Source organism: Mesoplodon mirus, assembly GCF_964341445.2.
Source record: "Mesoplodon mirus genome assembly, chromosome: 5".
Lineage (NCBI taxonomy): Eukaryota > Metazoa > Chordata > Mammalia > Artiodactyla > Ziphiidae > Mesoplodon > Mesoplodon mirus.
The window spans coordinates 156235637-156253981 of record NC_138980.1 but is presented as its reverse complement, the minus strand read 5'-3'; the positions used below and the strand labels follow the sequence as shown (position 1 = coordinate 156253981).

The 18345-nt window shown below is 41.5% G+C and overlaps 1 protein-coding gene across 2 annotated transcripts; it reads right to left on the bottom strand.

Annotated features, from left to right (window-relative positions):
• Window positions 1–2243: 2243 nt before the first annotated feature.
• On the bottom strand, window positions 2244–17306 carry AMACR (alpha-methylacyl-CoA racemase). 2 transcript variants are annotated; one of them, XM_082622619.1, is made up of 5 exons: window positions 16598–17306; window positions 14351–14494; window positions 12652–12812; window positions 9723–9909; window positions 2244–2940 (listed from the first exon to the last, which is right to left on the bottom strand). In XM_082622619.1, the coding sequence occupies exons 1-5, from the start codon at window positions 16932–16934 to the stop codon at window positions 2531–2533; spliced, it is 1239 nt and encodes a 412-aa protein (XP_082478745.1). In that variant the 5' UTR covers window positions 16935–17306; the 3' UTR covers window positions 2244–2530. The 2 variants fall into 2 exon arrangements, with proteins under 2 accessions (XP_082478745.1, XP_082478746.1); XM_082622620.1 differs by having other exon boundaries at window positions 2245–2940; window positions 16676–17296.
• Between the last annotated feature and the right edge of the window lie 1039 nt (window positions 17307–18345).

Genomic DNA, 18345 nt, shown 5'->3' with positions numbered 1-18345 from the left:
AATACTGAAGACAGTGTGGAGAAAAGGGAACCCTCCTACTGTTGGTGGCAACGTATACTGGTGCAGCCACTATGGAGGGTATAGAGGCTCCTTAAAAACCTAAAAATAGCGCTACCATGTGATCCAGCAATCCCACTTGAGTACGTAGCCAGAAAACATGAAAACTCTAATTCAAAAAGATACATGCACCCCAATGTTCACAGCAGCGTTATTTACAATAGCCAAGACATGGAAACAACCCAAGTGCCCATCAGCAGACAATCAGCTTAAGGAGATGTGGTATACATATACAATGGAATACTACTCAGCCATAAGAGAATGAAATGTTGTCATTTGCAGCAATATGGATGGACCTAGAGATTATACTTAGTGAAGTAAGTCAGACAGAGAAAGACAATTATATGGTATCACTTATACGTGGAATCTAAAAAATAATACAAATGAATCTATGTATAAAACAGAAACAGACTCATAGAAAACAAATTTATGATTACCCAAGGGGGAAGGGGTGAGGGAAGGATAAATTAGGAGTATGGGATTAACAGATACAAACTACTATATATAAAATCAACAAGGATTTACTGAATAGCACAGGGAACTATATTCAATATCCTGTAATAACCTATAATGGAAAATAGTCTGAAAAGTATATATACATAACTGAATCACTTTGCTGTATACTAAACACAATATTGTAAATCAACTATACTTCAATTTTAAAAAAGAATGAAATAAAAAATGTCTTCAATGTACTTGCATTATATTTTTCAAACAGCTAATAAGTTGTTAGGACATAAATACTTCAGTTGTTGGGACCTAATTATTTATAAGTGGAATGATTAGGTATTTCTTCTGACCTAGGGGCACCATGAAAAAATTACTAAGACACTAAGGGAGATGTGAACTAAGACGGTTTAGGACCATCTGAGGCTTGTGTCCACATCTATAAAATGGAGAAACCTGCCCTACCTTCCCCTTGTGATCACTGAAGAGCAACTGAGATACTGTATGTCACAGATGTAACATCTGTTCTCCACTCCCCCATCCTGATGGAACCTGGACTAGCTTCAGGAATCCACCCCTCCCTCAAATACCCATGTGCTTCCAGGAAGTTGAGTCCAGGGGAGCTCCAGGAGCAGGTTGGCTTTATCTAAGGATAAGCCTACCCTCTCTGCCAAAGACTGCTGCAGGACTGGCTTGTGACTTATCTAGATCCAGCGAGACACAAGACAAGGTTTGCTGAGGGCTCCTGAGACGCTCTCTTCTTCTGGATGTTGCTGTGTGTGGAAATGAGGTCCAGAACTTGCTACATGATGGGGAAAAAAATGAAGGTGAAAGCTGGGTAGGGAAGTTGAACAGTAGTCCAGGGAAGAGGTGATAGGGGTCTGGATGAAAGCAGCAATGGGAGATGGGCAGAAGGATGGATATGGGAGCTCTGAAGGTGGAACTGACAGTACTTCACTGCCGAGTTTCATTCCTTTAATAAATATTCACAAAGTTTCCAGTCATGGGCCAGGCACTATTCTAGGAACTGGGGACTTAGCAACGAAACCTAGAGAGTCCTCCACAAAGCTTCCACTCTAGCCTGCACTGGTTAAGGAATGAGGGCTGGGGTCAATCAGCATGTCAGCAGTGATACACAGTGTGAAGGAAAATGAAATAGGGTGAGTGGAGAGCGAGGGACAAGGCAGCTGCCATCCTGGACAGGGGTCAAGAAAGGACTCTCCATAAGGGACATGTGAACAGTGGCCAAATGAGGTGAGGCGTAAGCCGTGGGGGCCTACTGGGGGCAGAGGGAGATAGGACAGGAGTGGAAGCTGGAGACTGGTAAGAGGAGGAAAAGTCTAGTAACACTTTCAAATGCATGACGGTGGAGTTTACTGATACAGAGACACGTTTGGATGATACCAACAGGCAGCTACACACAGGAGCAGGTCTCGATGGAGAGGTGGCAACTATCTGAAGGAAACCTCAAGGACATTTTCTAAAATTCCAGTTCCAAGACACTGGCTGAATGATTTCCTTACCAAATTAAAAGGATCAGACTTTTCTATCTAAGGACATTCATTCTGGTTAACAGTAGAGACTAAAATATTTCAAGGAGTAACAAAAGGCGATTTTACTGCTATTTAAAGAACTTTCTTGAAAGTTTTTCACAAACTTAAAAGCATGAGTAAACTTTGGGAGGATAAAAGCTTTATTTAATAAAAAGCATTATATTAGTTCATTTAAAGTATATTATAAATATATAAATATTTAAAATCAACAAATATAACCAATCAAGTAAATTGGAAGGCAGAAAAACTGCCACAATTTAGTACAGGCAAACTAAAAATCCTCCTAAATCAAAAGCCATGATGTTAACCGTTTTCAGAATGCAATCATCACTCTATAATCAGCCTTGTTTCCTGATTAGAATAGTCGGACCACTGTGATATTGTTTTTTCATGTTTCCATGCATTCAATTTTTTGCATTATTCTATACTGTAAATGCAATATTCAAATTCATTTGAGTTGTGGGGCTTAGAAGTTAGAGATTAGCTCTTGGTTTATTACTTTCAATAATTTTATCTGACTTGAGCTGACTGATCTCTTCCTGGCTGAAGCCAAACTCTCTGAGTATCTCTTCAGTGTGTTCTCCTACAAAGGGATCCCTTTCGGATGAAGGGACAGCTGGGGTGCTGGACAGCTGGGGTGCAGGGCAGGGACTCACACCCTGCTCCCTGTCAGTAATAAATGAGCCCCGATCTTTGTGGTGACCACAATGCATAACCTCCTCAAAAGTCAAAACAGGAGTCACGCAGGCATCTGTGCCGTCAAAGATCTCACACCACTCTGCCTTCGTCTTCTTTGCAAATATATCTGCAAATTTCGTCTTCATTTCTGGCCAATCAGTTACGCTCATCTGACTGGGAAGTTCATCAGACTTTAGCCCAAGTCCTGAGAGAAAAACACAATTTCTTAAATTAGTATGCTTTGGGTAGAGTAAATATAATCAGTGAAAATGAGTTTTGAACTCACTATAGTCGCCCAAAACAGGACGTTCTATAGGGTTTCTCAAATGAGTCAAAAGAAGAAATTCAGGGCTTCCCTGGTGGCGCAGTGGTTGAGAGTCCGCCTGCTGATGCCGGGGACACTGGTTCGTGCCCCGGTCCGGGAGGATCCCACATGCCACGGAGTGGCTGGGCCCGTGAGCCGTGGCCGCTGAGCCTGCGCGTCCGGAGCCTGTGCTCCGCAGCGGGAGAGGCCACAACAGTGAGAGGCCCGCATACCAGAAAAAAAAAAAAAAAAAAGAAGAAATTCAAACTCAACTTGAAGTTGGAGCCAAAGGCTGGAGAAGGTAGTAAGGGTAACAGGACTCAAAACAGACTTTCCAAGTCTTTGCCAAAATTTTATTATTTACATTTCATCCAAAATAGTCTATTTTTAATGGTCTAGTTTCCAGAAGCTGACTTCTTCCTTCTGAGTAGGTTTTTAAAAAGAAATTTTCTCATGCTGTTACTATCTGTCATATTGAATTAAAATAACTCCATGTGCTTCCCTGGTGGCGCAGTGGTTAAGAATCCGCCTGCCAATGCAGAGGACACAGGTTCGATCCCTGGTCCAGGAAGATCCTGCATGCCGCAACTACTGAAGCCCGCACACCTAGAGCCCGTGCTCTGCAGCAAGAGAAGCCACCGCAATGAGAAGCCCGCGCACGGCAACAAAGAGTAGCCCCTGCTCACTGCAACTAGAGAAAAGCCCACCCGCAGCAACAACAAAGACCCAATGCGCAGCAACAAAGACCCAACACGTAGCAACAAAGACTCAATGCAGCCATAAATAAATAAATAAATAAAATAAATAAGTTTATATTTAAAAAAACCATATTTCGTATAGTGCTCCCAAACCCTACAAAAGCTAAAATCTAAACACATTTATACAAGACTACAGGCAGACCTCGTTTTATTGTGCTTCACTTTATTGCACTTCACAGACACTGCATTTTTACAAATGGAAGGTTTGTGCCAACCCTGGGTGGAGCAAGTCTATGGGTGCCACTTTTCCCAACAGCATTTGCTCACTTCATGTCTCTGTGTCACATTTTGGTAATTCTTGCAATATTTCAAACCCTCCACCATCAAAAAGATTACAACTCATGGAAAGCTCAAATGATGGTTAGCATTTTTTAGCAATAAAGTATTTTTCAATTAAGGTATGTACATTGTTTTTTTAGACAATGCTACTGCATATTTAATAGACTACAGTATCATGTAAACATAGCTTTTATGTGTACTGGGAAACCAAAAAATTCATGTGATTTGCTTTACTGAGATAGTCCCTTTATTGCAGTGGTCTGGAACCCAACCCACAAAGTCTGTGAGGTATGCCTGTACCTCTGTTTTCAAGGAAGAAGTATAAAGATAAATGATTAAATTCAAGATTGCAATTTTATAAATAATGTTCATTTCTCTTTATTTTCGTCAAATAAAAGAGCTCTAGGAGGGCAGTGATATTCGACTCATTACTCTTACAACCCTGCTGTGACCTAGGAACAAAGGACTTGTGAAATAACCAAAGACACACGCAAATTGTTCCTATAGCAAACAGGACAGAAAATTATCAGCCAGCCAATCAACAGAGAGAGCCTTTTTTGCTCTCTCACGTATGAAGAACTTTGAAGGGCCCATCAACACAAGGGACAGAGAGGATGAAAGCATCTGCCAGGGGATATCACAGGAAGGATGGCTTCTCTGCCCCATGACCTGATCTGTGCTTCCTTTATTGACTACAAGCACCTACCCCTGTAGATACAACCAAACTCCAGTGCTGATTAAATTATACCCAAGGGGACACTTTGTTGGGGTTTGGTGTAACTGTCATTTTTATTCCCTCTTGTAGAAGAGGGTTTCTAAATTTAAATTGCACATAATATTTTGTATAAGTTTGGCCAAGTTAATCAAGTAATTCTCACTTTTATCATCCTTTCCTTATCTACCATGTTGAAAAACAATGACCAATTGTAAGCTGCTCTGAAGATACAAAAGTGCCTATGGAGGTAAGAAAACATGAATACTGCAGGCTCTTCTTAGTGTTTTGAGGGATATGAGGAGAATTCACATAGTTCTGAACAGCTGTGAAAAAACACCTGTGAGATATACAAGTACATTTTTCTCTGTAGCCACATGTCCCATTCAAAACCAGGAAAGACATGGAGCCATAGTTTCAGGTTTATCACTAAAATCTATAAGGAAATGTTTCTAAGGGTGTCTTTCACTTTGCTTTCACTTTCCTGATAGCCCCGAACTCTGGGATTAAAAAACACATAAAACGAGCACTTGGCCAAAAGCATTTAAGTAGACCACAGCTATGGATGGAAACATATTTGCATGCTTTTTTAAACAGTTTTTTAAAAATAAAAAATCAGAATGTGATCAGAATCATAAACTAAATAAAATTGGAGTCAATAGTTCTCCAACAAACACTATACTTGAGATTACACAGATCATACTTTGTATACTGGAAAATACTAGAAATCAAAAGACCCCAGGCTCTACCCCTAACTCTGACACGCCAGCTCTTCCATCGTACTATCACCCTTTCTCAGCCCACAATTTCCCAGCCAGGGACCCCTCATCAAGGCCCCAGGACGAACTACCAGTGGTTTAGGGCAGGCTGCTTCCTGTGCTGCTGACAGCCTATGCGTAACTCTGAGTCCATCCCCCATAGAACACAATTATCGATTGTGGCTAGTTTTTATAGTACAATCAATATTCAATTTCTGCTATTATAAGTCAAACAGACTTTCAGAGACTGACCTGGGGACTCAGACACCATTTAAAACTTGGGAAAATATGTTTTGATTTCCAAAAAACTACCTTACACGTACAAGTATACACACACACACACACACAATTATACAAAATATTTATTGTTTTAAGTACACGTCATAAACTTTCTGCTCTGTAACACAATATTAGGCACATATTAAGCAGTCAAAATGTATGCTGCAAGTATGCAATGACATATGTACAAAGATTAATGCTTATTAATAAACAATAAACATTATGTGTTATAATGTAAACCTGGAAAAAACGTAAATTAACTTGAATAAGGAAGTGGTTAAATAAATTTTAGTACAGGCATACCACGGAATATGATATGGCTGCTATATAAAGAGGGTGAGGCTGAAGATCTTTGGTACTGACAAAAAAAGGATGTCTTAGCTATATTTTTGAATAAAAATAGTTATTAATTATAAATTTATATAATTAAATAGATTATATATAAATTGTAAAAAAATTTTAATTGTGTTTGTATGTACACAGGGAAAGTTCTTCTTTAATTGTGTTTGTATGTGCACAGGGAAAGTTCTTCATATCCCAAACTTACCCAAAGCGGAAGGACAAGGGAGAATTTTTTTCTCTTACTTTACAAATTCTGTATTGTTTACATTTTTTTCGTTAAAAAACTATATTATTTTGAATTTTTTTCATTTTTTTAAATTGTGGTAAAATACACAAAATATAAAATGTACCATTTTAATCACTATTAAGAATACAGTACTGTGTCATTAAGTACATTTATATTGTTCTGGAACCATTACCACCATCCATCTCCAGAACTTTCCATCTTCCCCAATTGAAACTCTATACCCATTAAACACTAACTCTCCATTCCCTGCTTCCCCAGCTCCTCGCAACCACCGTTCTATTTTCTATGAATTTGACCACTCTAGGTATCTCATATAAGTGGAATAATACAATATTTGTCCTTCTGTGACAAGCTTATTTCACTTAGCATAATGTCTTCAAGGTTCATCCATGTTCAGCATATATCAGAATTTCTTTCTTTTGTAAGGCTGACTAATATTTCATTGTTTTTTATATATATCACATTTTGTTTATCCATTCATCTGTTGATGGACACCTTGGTTGCTTCCACCTTTTAGCTACTGTAAATAATGCCATGAACATGGATGTACAAATATCTGTTCAAGTTCCCGCTTTTAATTATTTTGGATATATACCCAGAAGTAGAATCGTTGGGTCGTATGGTAATTCTATGTTTAATTTTTTGAGAAGCCACTATACTATTTTCCACAGTGGCTGCAGTTTTACATTCGCAACAGTAATGCATGGGGTTCTGATTTCTCCACATCATCACCAACACTTGTTATTTTCTGGTTTTCTTTTAATAACATTTTGAAATTTTAAAACAACTTTAAAAAATTCTCTATTGTGGGCTTCCCTGCTGGAGCAGTGGTTGAGAGTCCACCTGATGATGCAGGGGACACGGGTTCGTGCCCTGGTCCGGGAAGATCCCACATGCCACGGAGCGGCTGGGCCCGTGAGCCATGGCCACTGAGCCTGTGCGTCCAGAGCCTGTGCTCCGCAACGGGAGAGGCCACAACAGTGAGAGGCCTGCGTACCGCAAAAATAAAATAAAATAAAATAAAATTCTCTATTGCTTATCTGATTTACTACAAGAGTCTCAAGAGGTCATGAAATTCTCAGTACTTTCAGATTTCTTTGCCCTGGAAAGCAGCAGGGCATAGCACAGAGGAGTTGGAGACTTACAAAAACCTTGTGTATTTATGTTCAGATACTGAGAGCTAAATGAAGGTATGTTCTCAAAGATCTCAGTATATAAGGTGAAATAAATAAATTAAAACTACCTCAAAAAATCATTACAGATATGGGGGTTTGTCCAGTTAGGCCTGAGAGAGAAGTAATGTGTATGGGTCAAGGAAAAGTACTATTTTTGCAAATCAATATTGTAGAAGAAAGAAGATGCTGAGGCATTTCGGCATGGACTATGTAGATTAAACAAAAGCTGACTGAACTTGCTAAGTCCGCCTAAAGCACAAGCTACCTGCCAGCTAAGGATCCTTAGTGAACTTTAAAGGGAGAGGACATGAAAGGTACCACAAAAGGCCGTGACTGCAAAACAACTGGAGGGGTTACAGAGTTTAGACTCAGAAAGAGGAAACCCGGGAGAAGACGATTACAAGTCAAGGGCTGGAGCAGTCTGCCTGCTATAAAACGCAGTGGAGTGTGGATGTTAGAAATGATCATTCTAAACATGTAAGTTTTTAAGAAAACAACAAAATACACCACAGAGGGGAGTTAAATTCTGAAATGACAGAGCAAGGACCTTCAAAAATTGGCTCCTGCATGAAAGCAACAAGAACACTGGCACAAATTGTCAGAATCAACAGTTTTGTAACTCTAGAAATTAACTAAAAGCTTGCAACAATCTAAGGAGCATATTTAAGGAAAAAAATGACTGAACTCAGTAAGACCAGTGAGCTTTGTGGTGTTATAACTTAGGCTAATTTCATCCCTCTCTCCCCAGCTCTGTGATGGCCTTGAAAACCAACAGGCTCTCAACAATGGTAGTCGTGAAAACCAGTAGGTTAACAGCCAAGGAAGAGGAGGCAAAGTGAGTTTGAAGCTCCCGCAAAATCCTACCCCCAGAGAAGCGCCAATGTTTGGCCTGTCTGACAGCTCCCTGAAAACCCCCATCCTCAGGGCTTGTCTTTATTTGATCTGACTCAGAGCTTACACTGCCCTATTCCTGAGACATTTGTCAAAAAAAAAAAAAAAAAGTCAGTTGCAACTGTCATTTAGAATTGCCTGTGCATGGTGATAACAAAATTTCACTGAAGATTAGTTAATTTTATTATTATATTTAAATTCCCTATAGACAAAAACACAAGGTTTTTGTAAGGCACAGACTCCACTATGTTATGTACCTGCTGCTTCCTAGGGCCCTGCACCCCAGAGTGGGAGTGTTGTTCCCACCACTCAGCCCCTCATACAGCATTGCTCTGTTCAGAATTTTGAATTGACCTCTAGTCTTGGTCTTAATTTCTGGCCGGAAAGGCATCCTCTATGATCTAGATAAACCATTTTGTTCTATGGTTTCTCTAACTTATAGTTAAATTGGTGAAGTGAATATAGCTTATCACAGAATGCTTTCTGAGGCTAGCAAAAACAGTCATTTCAGCGATATACAGATAACTCTGAGTAGCACTGCGCATCTGAAAAGCTACCAAACACGGCAATAAAACTCCAAACTTAAAGCTGAAAGATAAATGTGCTGCGACCAGCCTGTCACACTGCTTCAGAGTATATTCTAAGACTTCTTAGATACTAAATTATCTGTAAACTTTAAATTCACATTTCACAGGAACAAAGTAACTTCAGTCCAATTATGAATTAGGGAAGAGGGGATCCCAAATCTTCCTGCTAACTTGTGGCAACATGTCAACGAGACAAGAATCTGCAAGAAAGGTAAACTGCAGAAGCATCAAGTGGTGGTAACATATTCCAACAAACTCTCATTCACCAAAGTCTCTCTGTGCTCTGGTGACCCCGTCACTGAAGTACCATGAGGGACATCTATCAAGGAACAAAAACTGGTAGAATCAGTAGATCATTTCTAGGGAAGAAAAGGATGTGGGCACACATGGGCAAGATAAATATCCAATACTACGGAGTATGAAATGTGATAAAAACACTGAACTACCACAAAAAGGATTATTATTTTTTTAATCTGAGCTATTTTACAGACTTGTAAATTTACTTGTCAATTTTAAAGATGGGGGAAGTGCCCCACAGTACAATGATGGCTATAATTAGGTTAATTATAAAGTGGATATACAATAAAAGACATCATGAACTTCAAAAGATTCCAAAATAGAGTCTAAAAAACATCCACAGAAAAGAGGTACTCACCCCTGAGCAGCAGCTCATAGAACTGGGGCTCTAATGCTCCAACAGCCATGAACCCGCCGTCTGCCGTCCTGTAGGTTGTGTAGAAAGGCGCTCCACCATCTAACATGTTCTGTCCACGAGGCTGTTCCCACAGTCCTGTTTGTTGGGTTTTCCACAGAAAAGAACCTAGATATGCTGTTCCTTCCACCTTTGAAGAAACAGAATACAGTATGAATCCAGACAATTCAACTATAAAAAGCATGATCGATTTCTACTTGAGTTTTTAAAAAATATTTGTATGAAATGTTTATCTTAGAATATAGGAAGATTATATCTAATTATACAACTTCTTTGATATTTCAAGAAAGTGAGTTAGAGCAGGCTTATGATAGAGTGAATTTCTGCACTATTCAGATCAGGGAACACTGTTCAGAAGACTTAAAGAAACTACTTTTGTTCTTCCTTTCAAATAAGATTGGCAGAACGTTGATAATTTTTGAAGCTAAGTGAGGGTACATGGAAGTTCATTATACATTCTCTTTACTTTTATATATGTTAACAACCGTCATGATAAAAAAGTTGAAAACAAAGCAAGAAGTTTTTTTTTAAAAATCTATCATCTGATCTCAATACCTACAAACACATACACACAGATATATGAAGCATATCACATTTTAAAGGTAAATCACATGACAGTTAAATTTAGTTTGTTCTAGTTTGACTCCAAGCCCAAGAAAGCAAATTTGAGTATTTAATATATCTTAACTTTAATAATCACTAGAAAGTTACAAAATAAACGTAACAGTATGGGTGGCAGGTATATGGGTTTTCAGAGTACAGACAAACTAGTTTGGGAATGCCAACTTCCCACTAGTCCTGAAGTAACGGGAATGGATTCACAAACTCAGGTATGATTATCACAAGGCTGGATGCACTGGGCTATCTAAAGAAGATGACTTCCCTATCCCTATGGCTTTATGATCCTAAGGATTCTGGCACCACAGGGAGAAGGCCATCAAAGCATCCTTGTCTCTGAGGTTACCAACGGAGGGGCCCCATTCCAACTGTGAGCATGGGACTTCTCACAGATTCTGGCTGTAAAACAAACACAAAATAGATCTTTAGATACATCCCAGTTTTCCCGTTTAACTTGAGGAAGCTCACGCACACTTCAATTCATGGATCCGACATTTGTTGTCACCAAGTAGTGGAGTTTGTATAAGTGGCCTATGGTGGCGCTTTTTTTTGAAATGGGGTTACAGAGATCTTAGAGTGTCCCCACATTTAGACATACACACACAAACACACATATAGACACACACATATATATACATATACATATATAATCTCTTTTACACACTGGATGTAGTGATGAGTCTATTGAAAAAAGATATCCTAACAGTGTGATGGGGCTGGTTTGGCTCACTCAGGATACAAACAGGCTCTAATCTAACTCCACCTTTACTTGGTGTCACAGGAGGATACAGGACAAGAGACACAGCAGTTATACTCCTCATCTCATCATGAGGCTGCCCCGCACATACTTCTCTTCTCCCCTCACGCACATGCAGTGTGTGCTGCCACGGACCAGAGCCTTTGACACAGGGAAAATTGCAGCCTCAATTTCCCAACCTTTTATATTGTTCTCATCACGTAGGCCAACGGCCTGCATGCCAACACACAGCCCCCCAGGTCAGATGAGCACCCCCAGCTCAGGAGTAAACACAGTAAAACGGACTGCACATTCCACAGTTACCTTAACTCTAGTTTCTAAGGCAACAGTCTGATGAAGAGACAACTCCAGGTCATCATAGGCAGGCCTGGATCAAGGATTCTGCTGCTAACGTCATTTGGAAACTACTGGCCCAAAAGAATAAGGTATCTGGGGACTTCCCTGGTGGCCCAGTGGTTACGACTCCATGCTTCCAACGCAAGGGGCAAGGGCTCGATCCCTGATCAGAGAACTAAGATCCCACATGCTGTGCAGCACAGCCAGGAAAATTAAAAAAAAAAAAAAATTTAAAGAATAAGGTATCTATTTCCCCCAATCACCCTCTTCCTTCAGCAATCCTCCCCAGGGTGCCAGGGCCACCATCCACTGGATCTTCCAAGCCAGACATGGGGGAGTCATTCTTGATTCCTCCCTCTCCCTTCATTGCCAATATCTCATCAGATCCCAGCAATTTTACATCTCAAATGTAAATCCTTAAATCCAGACCCATTCTACCATTAACCATTTTAGTACTCGCCTTTCTCTCTCAGCGTCGTCTCCATCCAATCCATTCTCCACCCTACCGCCAAATATCTGTCCAAACGCAAAGGTATAGTGACACTGGACTGGGCTCTCATCAACTAGCTGTGAGAACTCGGGCAAATTTCTGTGCTTTAGTTTCCTCTTCATTAAAATAACAATGTATTCCAAGTGAAATTGCTGTTGGGGGGATTAGGAGAAATCACACAGGCAAAGTGCCTAGGATAACATGAGGCAAATGTATGAGGGTAAAAACACCGAAGCATCATGACACTTGAGTCTCCCCTACACAATGCAGCAGGAAGGTCTAGACTGGTCCATTTTACTTGAGCATCATTAAGAATCTTCTCTACCTGCTAAGGGAGACTTCATGAGCCCAGTTTTGAATGAAGATTTTTTGAAAACCACATCCTAAGCACAAGAGGCAGCACGGGGAAAATTGTTGAAACACAACATAGAAATCAGGTGAGTCATGAAAAGTTTAGAAGAGTGACTCCACAAACAGATGATCAAAATATGACATTCTGACACATGTTCAAGATATGAAGCTATTTTAAAGAAAAGGCCATCCTTGGTAACTTGGATTCAAATTTCCAATCTCATTTATTTCTTGTCTTGTTCAGAAGAGGATTTGAGGCAGCCATATATGGACCTCAGGAACAACTAGTAGGCTTATCATTTCCCCCAATCAACACTTACCATGTTTGCATCAATGACCTGACCTTTGCCAGAGCGTGTGCGTTCAAATAGCGCCATCAGGATGCCCAGTGTGCACATGAGGCCACCACCACCAAAATCAGCCAGGAGATTCAGTGGGGCATATGGAGCCTCACCACTTCTGCCAATTCTTGATAAAACACCTATACCATTAAAAAAAATTGGGGAACACTAACTGTAAATTTAATGCCTCTTTTAAATAAATACATGAACATCTTAGGGGGGAAACCAATCTCTCTAGTTACTGCTGTAAATGAAAACTAATACCTAATGCTTTTCTAAACCTAAACCTGTTCAGTATATTTATAAGAAGCCTTTCCGGGCTTCCCTAGTGGTGCAGTGGTTGAGAGTCCGCCTACCGATGCAGGGGACACAGGTTCGTGCCCGGTCCGGGAAGATCCCACATGCCGCCGAGTGGCTAGGCCCATGAGCCATGGCCGCTGAGCCTGCGCGTCTGGAGCCCGTGCTCCACAACGGGAGAGGCCACAACTGTGAGAGCCCCGCGTACCGCCAAAAAAAAAAAAAAAAAGGCTTTCCCTCTAACAAGGTTCCTTGTTTGATTTTTTTGTTTTCTCTAAAACTTTATTCCAACTAACATTTTCAGAATTCTGTTGCTAAGTTTTTATTCATTGGGTTTGGGGGGGGAAATGGTTGCTATCCACTTAGCACTTTATGGCTTAACAACAATATAATGCACTTGCATTCTTATTAGAAAGAGATGCAAGAAAATAAACACAAGAAAAAGAAAAGGAATTAAATTTTTAAGTAGATGAGAAAAGCCAACTCTACACTCAATCTTTTCCTCAACCTTTAAATGTGTACACACAGAAAATTTGAGACTTCCTTGACTCAGCAATGCGGTTCTTAGAAATCTAGAATTAGGCCATTCTAAGATATGTTCCTTTTTTTTTTTAATTTATTTTTGGCTGAGTTGGATCTTCGTTGCTGCATGTGGGCTTTCTCTAGTTGCAGTGAGCGGGGACTACTCTTCGTTGCGGTGCACGGGCTCTTGGCGTGCGGGCTTCAGTAGTTGTGGCGCATGGGCTCAGTAGTTGTGGCACATGGGCTCTAGAGTGCAGGCTCAGTAGTTGTGGTGCACGGGCTTAGCTGCTCTGCAGCATGTGGGATCTTCCCAGACCAGGGATCGAACCCGTGTCCCCTGCATTGGCAGGCGGATTCTTAACCACGGCGCAACCAGGGAAGCCCTAAGATATGTTCTTACAGGCAAAAACTCTAGTAAGGTGATATTATGACCTGAAAACCATGGGCTTTTTCTAGTATTCATAGAATTTCTAAAATCATGACTCAGTCAATGATTCTCAATAAAGTGAGGGAGGAGGGATATCAAAATCAAACTATATCTTTGCAAAATATAGAGCAACCATTTCTACTACCAACAAGTCTCTTAATTCCCAGCAGGGGCTTGCTGGAGAATTAACTTCACAAATGTAGTCAGTAAATGTTATTAGTGAACACATTACCCCTCCAATGTGTTAAGGCTGGGGGAGGCTGAGAATGACTGTTCCAAGACAAACCAACCCTTTTTAAACAACCACATGCTCTTTACTGATTCCAGTAAATATTTAAATCACTTTTTAAAAATTCTTTTTAATAAGTGTAACTGTAGATCTGGACTGGGAACAAAATAAAAAGTGTAGAGAAATTATTTTTTTCAACATACCTGACAAAGCCAAGTAGTTGATGTCATGTCCTGCTACCCTAGAGAATCTTCCTGATTGGCCAAATCCACTCAACCTGGCGTAGATAAGCTTTGGATTCTCCTTCTGCAGAATCTCTGGGCTGAGCTGGAGTTTTTCCATCACACCTTGAGAAAAGTTACAATTTTTTTTTTAAGAGAGCATGAATTGAGGATGGGTATAATCCCTTCTTTGTGGCAAACATAAAACAGCACTTTTGCAAGGAAAACTAGTAACATTTGTTGCGGGTTTATAGGGTATTGCCAGTAATTAAGGACCCAGAGAGTGAAGCCCCCATTTCTGGAATGTGTGGCTTCCCCCAGACCACCAGAATGCTATTTCCCTCCAGCACTGCCCTGCACCCCTTCAGGCATACCCAAGCATCTTCAATCCTCAGAGTGGACATTTCATCCCTTTATTCAGGCCCTTTATAGTTCCCCAAATTCTCTCCTTAGTAATTTATTAGAAATGGTCTGTTCTTTTGGAAGTTACTCTGGGTCTCTGACCAAAAATTCACTTTTGGAAGCTGTTACTCCTTTCAGGACCTTTTCTAAGTCTATATCCGCATCAGTGCCTGCTATACTTATTTATGTATGTATATATTCCATCTTCCCTATCAGCTCAGAAGCTCCTCTGGCAGGATTCATACCTCATCTCTTTCCACAGGCTTATAACGTGCCTCTGCCTCCATAAAGCTATGATAAGTTACAGAAGAACTCTATTCCTACAGTGGTGGTTGCCAAGGGGTAGGGGGTTGGGAGAGGGATGGATTGGGAGTTTCGGATTAGCAGATGCAAACTGGTATATACAGAATGGATTAACAACAAGGTCCTACGTATAGCACAGGCAACTATATTCAATACCCCGTGATAAACCTTAATGGAAAAGAATATGAAAAAGAATGTATAAATATGTATAACTGAGTCACTTTGCTGTACAGCAGCAATTAACACATTGTAAATCAAGTATACTTCAATAAAAAATAAAATAAAATAAAAAGAACTTTATTCCTCTACCTAGATAAACATCAGCCACAATCCCCTCCCCTGGCAGCTATGTCTGTATTCACAGCTCTACCCTTCTCCTAATTCCAAGATTGTGGACAAGTTATTTAATCATGCTGAACCTCCTTCAACTTCAAATACGGTATTATTAAATTATGACATAATCCTAATTACTAAATTATTATTGTTATAATCCTCAAATCTGAGGGTAAATGAATTGACACATTTAAATATGCCTGGTGCCCACAGACATTCAATTCATTCACCAAACATTTACTGCCTTCCTGCTATATACCAGGCAAAGCTCTGTATTTGCACTTGAGCAAGATGACGGTGGCAGTTGTCTAAGAATAGATCGGAGTGGTGCTACACCCAAACATCAGCTTTAAAAAACGCTGCCAAGGAAGCTGCAGCAGGTATGAAGAGGAAGAATCTGGGGTCATAGAAAGGAGGAAGAATGATGGGATTGGTGATAACTGAAAGCTGGTAGGGGGAAAGGAAGATTTGGAGTCCTGGTTGAAGTACAAGTTTCTGATTCAGGCAACTGGGTGGACATTGGTTCCATTCACTGAAATAAAACACAAAGAGGAGATGCCATTTTAGTAGGGAAGATGATGAGCTCAGTTTGGAATACGTGGAAGCTACAGTGCCCGGGGGAAGGCCAAGTAGAAATGGACAGGAGCTGGGTATTCCGGAAGTCTGTGGCTCTAAAAGGGGGTACAGTTATAGATTTGGCCAACATCTGCCTGTAAAAAGTAAAAATAATAGGAAGAGATAAAGTGGCTCCAAGAAGCAGAGTGTAAAGGAAATTGAGCAGAAGCTGGTACTTGGGAACACCAGCATTTAAGGCAGGGACTTGTCCTGGGTCCGTGGATGGCTTTATGAGGTACAACAAGCTCCAAACGGTAGCAAAATGACTATGTACCTATATGCAGCTTTCCCGGGGAGAGAATCTATGGCTTTCGATCGTTTCTCAAAGGGTTCAAGATCCTCAAGTAATTAAGAATGGCAACTATAATAGGGTGACTCAAAAAAAGAGAAACTGGGAAGGAGTCAGAGAGAGGTATGAGAAGAGCAAAGGCAACAGCAGTATCTCGGAGTCCAAGTATGGAAGACCGTCTCAGGGGGCGAACGATCAGCAACAATATCAAATGCAACAGAAAGGTCTAGACAGACAGGGACGGAAACGGTTCGGGTGGCAACAGGGCAAACGTGTGCCGGGCCAACCCCAAATGTCCGGCGGCCTCCCTTCTTCGGGGACCGTCCCTCGTCCGGTCTCGCGTCGCGTCGGGATCTGGGGCTCACCAGGGCGGAAGGACTCCAGCATCACATCCGCCCGGGCGCACAGCGACCGCAACACCGCCGCTCCCCGCGGCTGCTTCAGGTCCACAGCCAGCGAGCGCTTGCCCCTGGCCATCCGGCTCAGGTCGCCGCGGGCGCCCGGCCGGTCCACACGCACCACCTGCGCCCCGAAGTCCGCCAGGACCATACCGCAGAACGGGCCCGGGGCCAGGCCGGCCAGTTCCACGACCGAGACGCCCTGCAAAGGCATGGGCACTCGCATCTCCTTCCGAAGGCGTAAAAGACGGAGAAGCCCCAACCTCAGCCACTCGGGCCTGGGGCCCTCCTCTGTCGCACGCTCCCTCCGTCCCTCGGGGCCCCGCCCTCGTGGCCTCTCCCTTGTGCGCCTGCGTGCGGCCGCGGAGTCTGCGCATTGGTGCGTTTCCTGGCCCCGCCTCCCCGGGTCCGGGGCAGCTAGTGGGCCGGAGGGGTTTCGCTTTTTGTAACTCTGCGGTATCCTAAATCGTGACCGGGCCTGACCTGGGCAGCCCGTGGCTGGTCACCGACTTCTCAGGACGCTTTTACTCTCGCTGTTGCGATCCCAGCTGTTGTGCGCTTTGGGTTCGTAAACCTCTCCGGCCCTGGAGAAATTAAAAGTACATAAATATTTAAGAACAATGCTAAAGTATTTTTTTCGGTGGGCTGCAGACTGTTCTTCACCGTTCTTACTTCTTTCTTAGCCACCCGATGATTCACCCACAGATGGCTTGCGTATAGTGGAATTTCAAAAGAACATCTGAGCGGGCGGTGCTCATCAGAGCCAAATCAGAGATGTTTAAAAATATTTAATTTGTCACTTGCCATTTCTACAGACAATTACGGCTTGGAGTTTTAGATTTTAATGCACATTTTTAAAAAGTACAATAAAATAATTCCAAATAGGCCTACTCCTTTCAGTTAGGGGTGCTCCAGGAACTAAGGAGAGACTTTTATAGAGTAAAGGCACGGCAAGGAAATTATTCATTGGCTATACGTTAAAGCCTAGTTGGCTGTTTGGGTTTGGTTCTTACCTTTGATTTCCGAAATTTGAGGCATTTACAGGGTTAGAATTGGCCTGCTTACAGAGACTGCCCAGGGCATTAGAGCCACATCAGTCTAATGGCTTCCTTGTTTAATTAATTTAACACCTTTTTGTCCCCCTCTATCCCATGTTCCTACCTTTGCTCAAGCATAAATTTCCTTACCCCCATCCTCTTGTTTTATTTTTATTTTGAGAAACTTAAAGAAAGAGAAAATTACAAAAAATGCTATAGCAGACATCCAGATGCAGGCCCTAATATTTTTTCACAGTGGCTCCCAGTCTATTTTTCTAAAAAATAAACAGTACAGATACAGCTGGTGCTAACACCCAGGATCAGATTCACATGAATCAGATATCTTAGCAGCATCAAGCTTTACTCATAAGGTCAAAGATGCAGATCATGGAGATGATAAATGGAATATCTCCTGCCTTACCGGTAGACAAAGGATGTCACAGTCATCAATGATTACAGCCACTGCCAGAGCTGGTGGCCCTGAGGGAACTCAGGAAGAGAAGAATACCTGCCATCTAGCAGCCATCAGGCTGCAGCCACTCTCTATGGTGAGCCCCAAGGAAACTCAGGATGTAAAAACAGGATACTGGCCCCAGATAG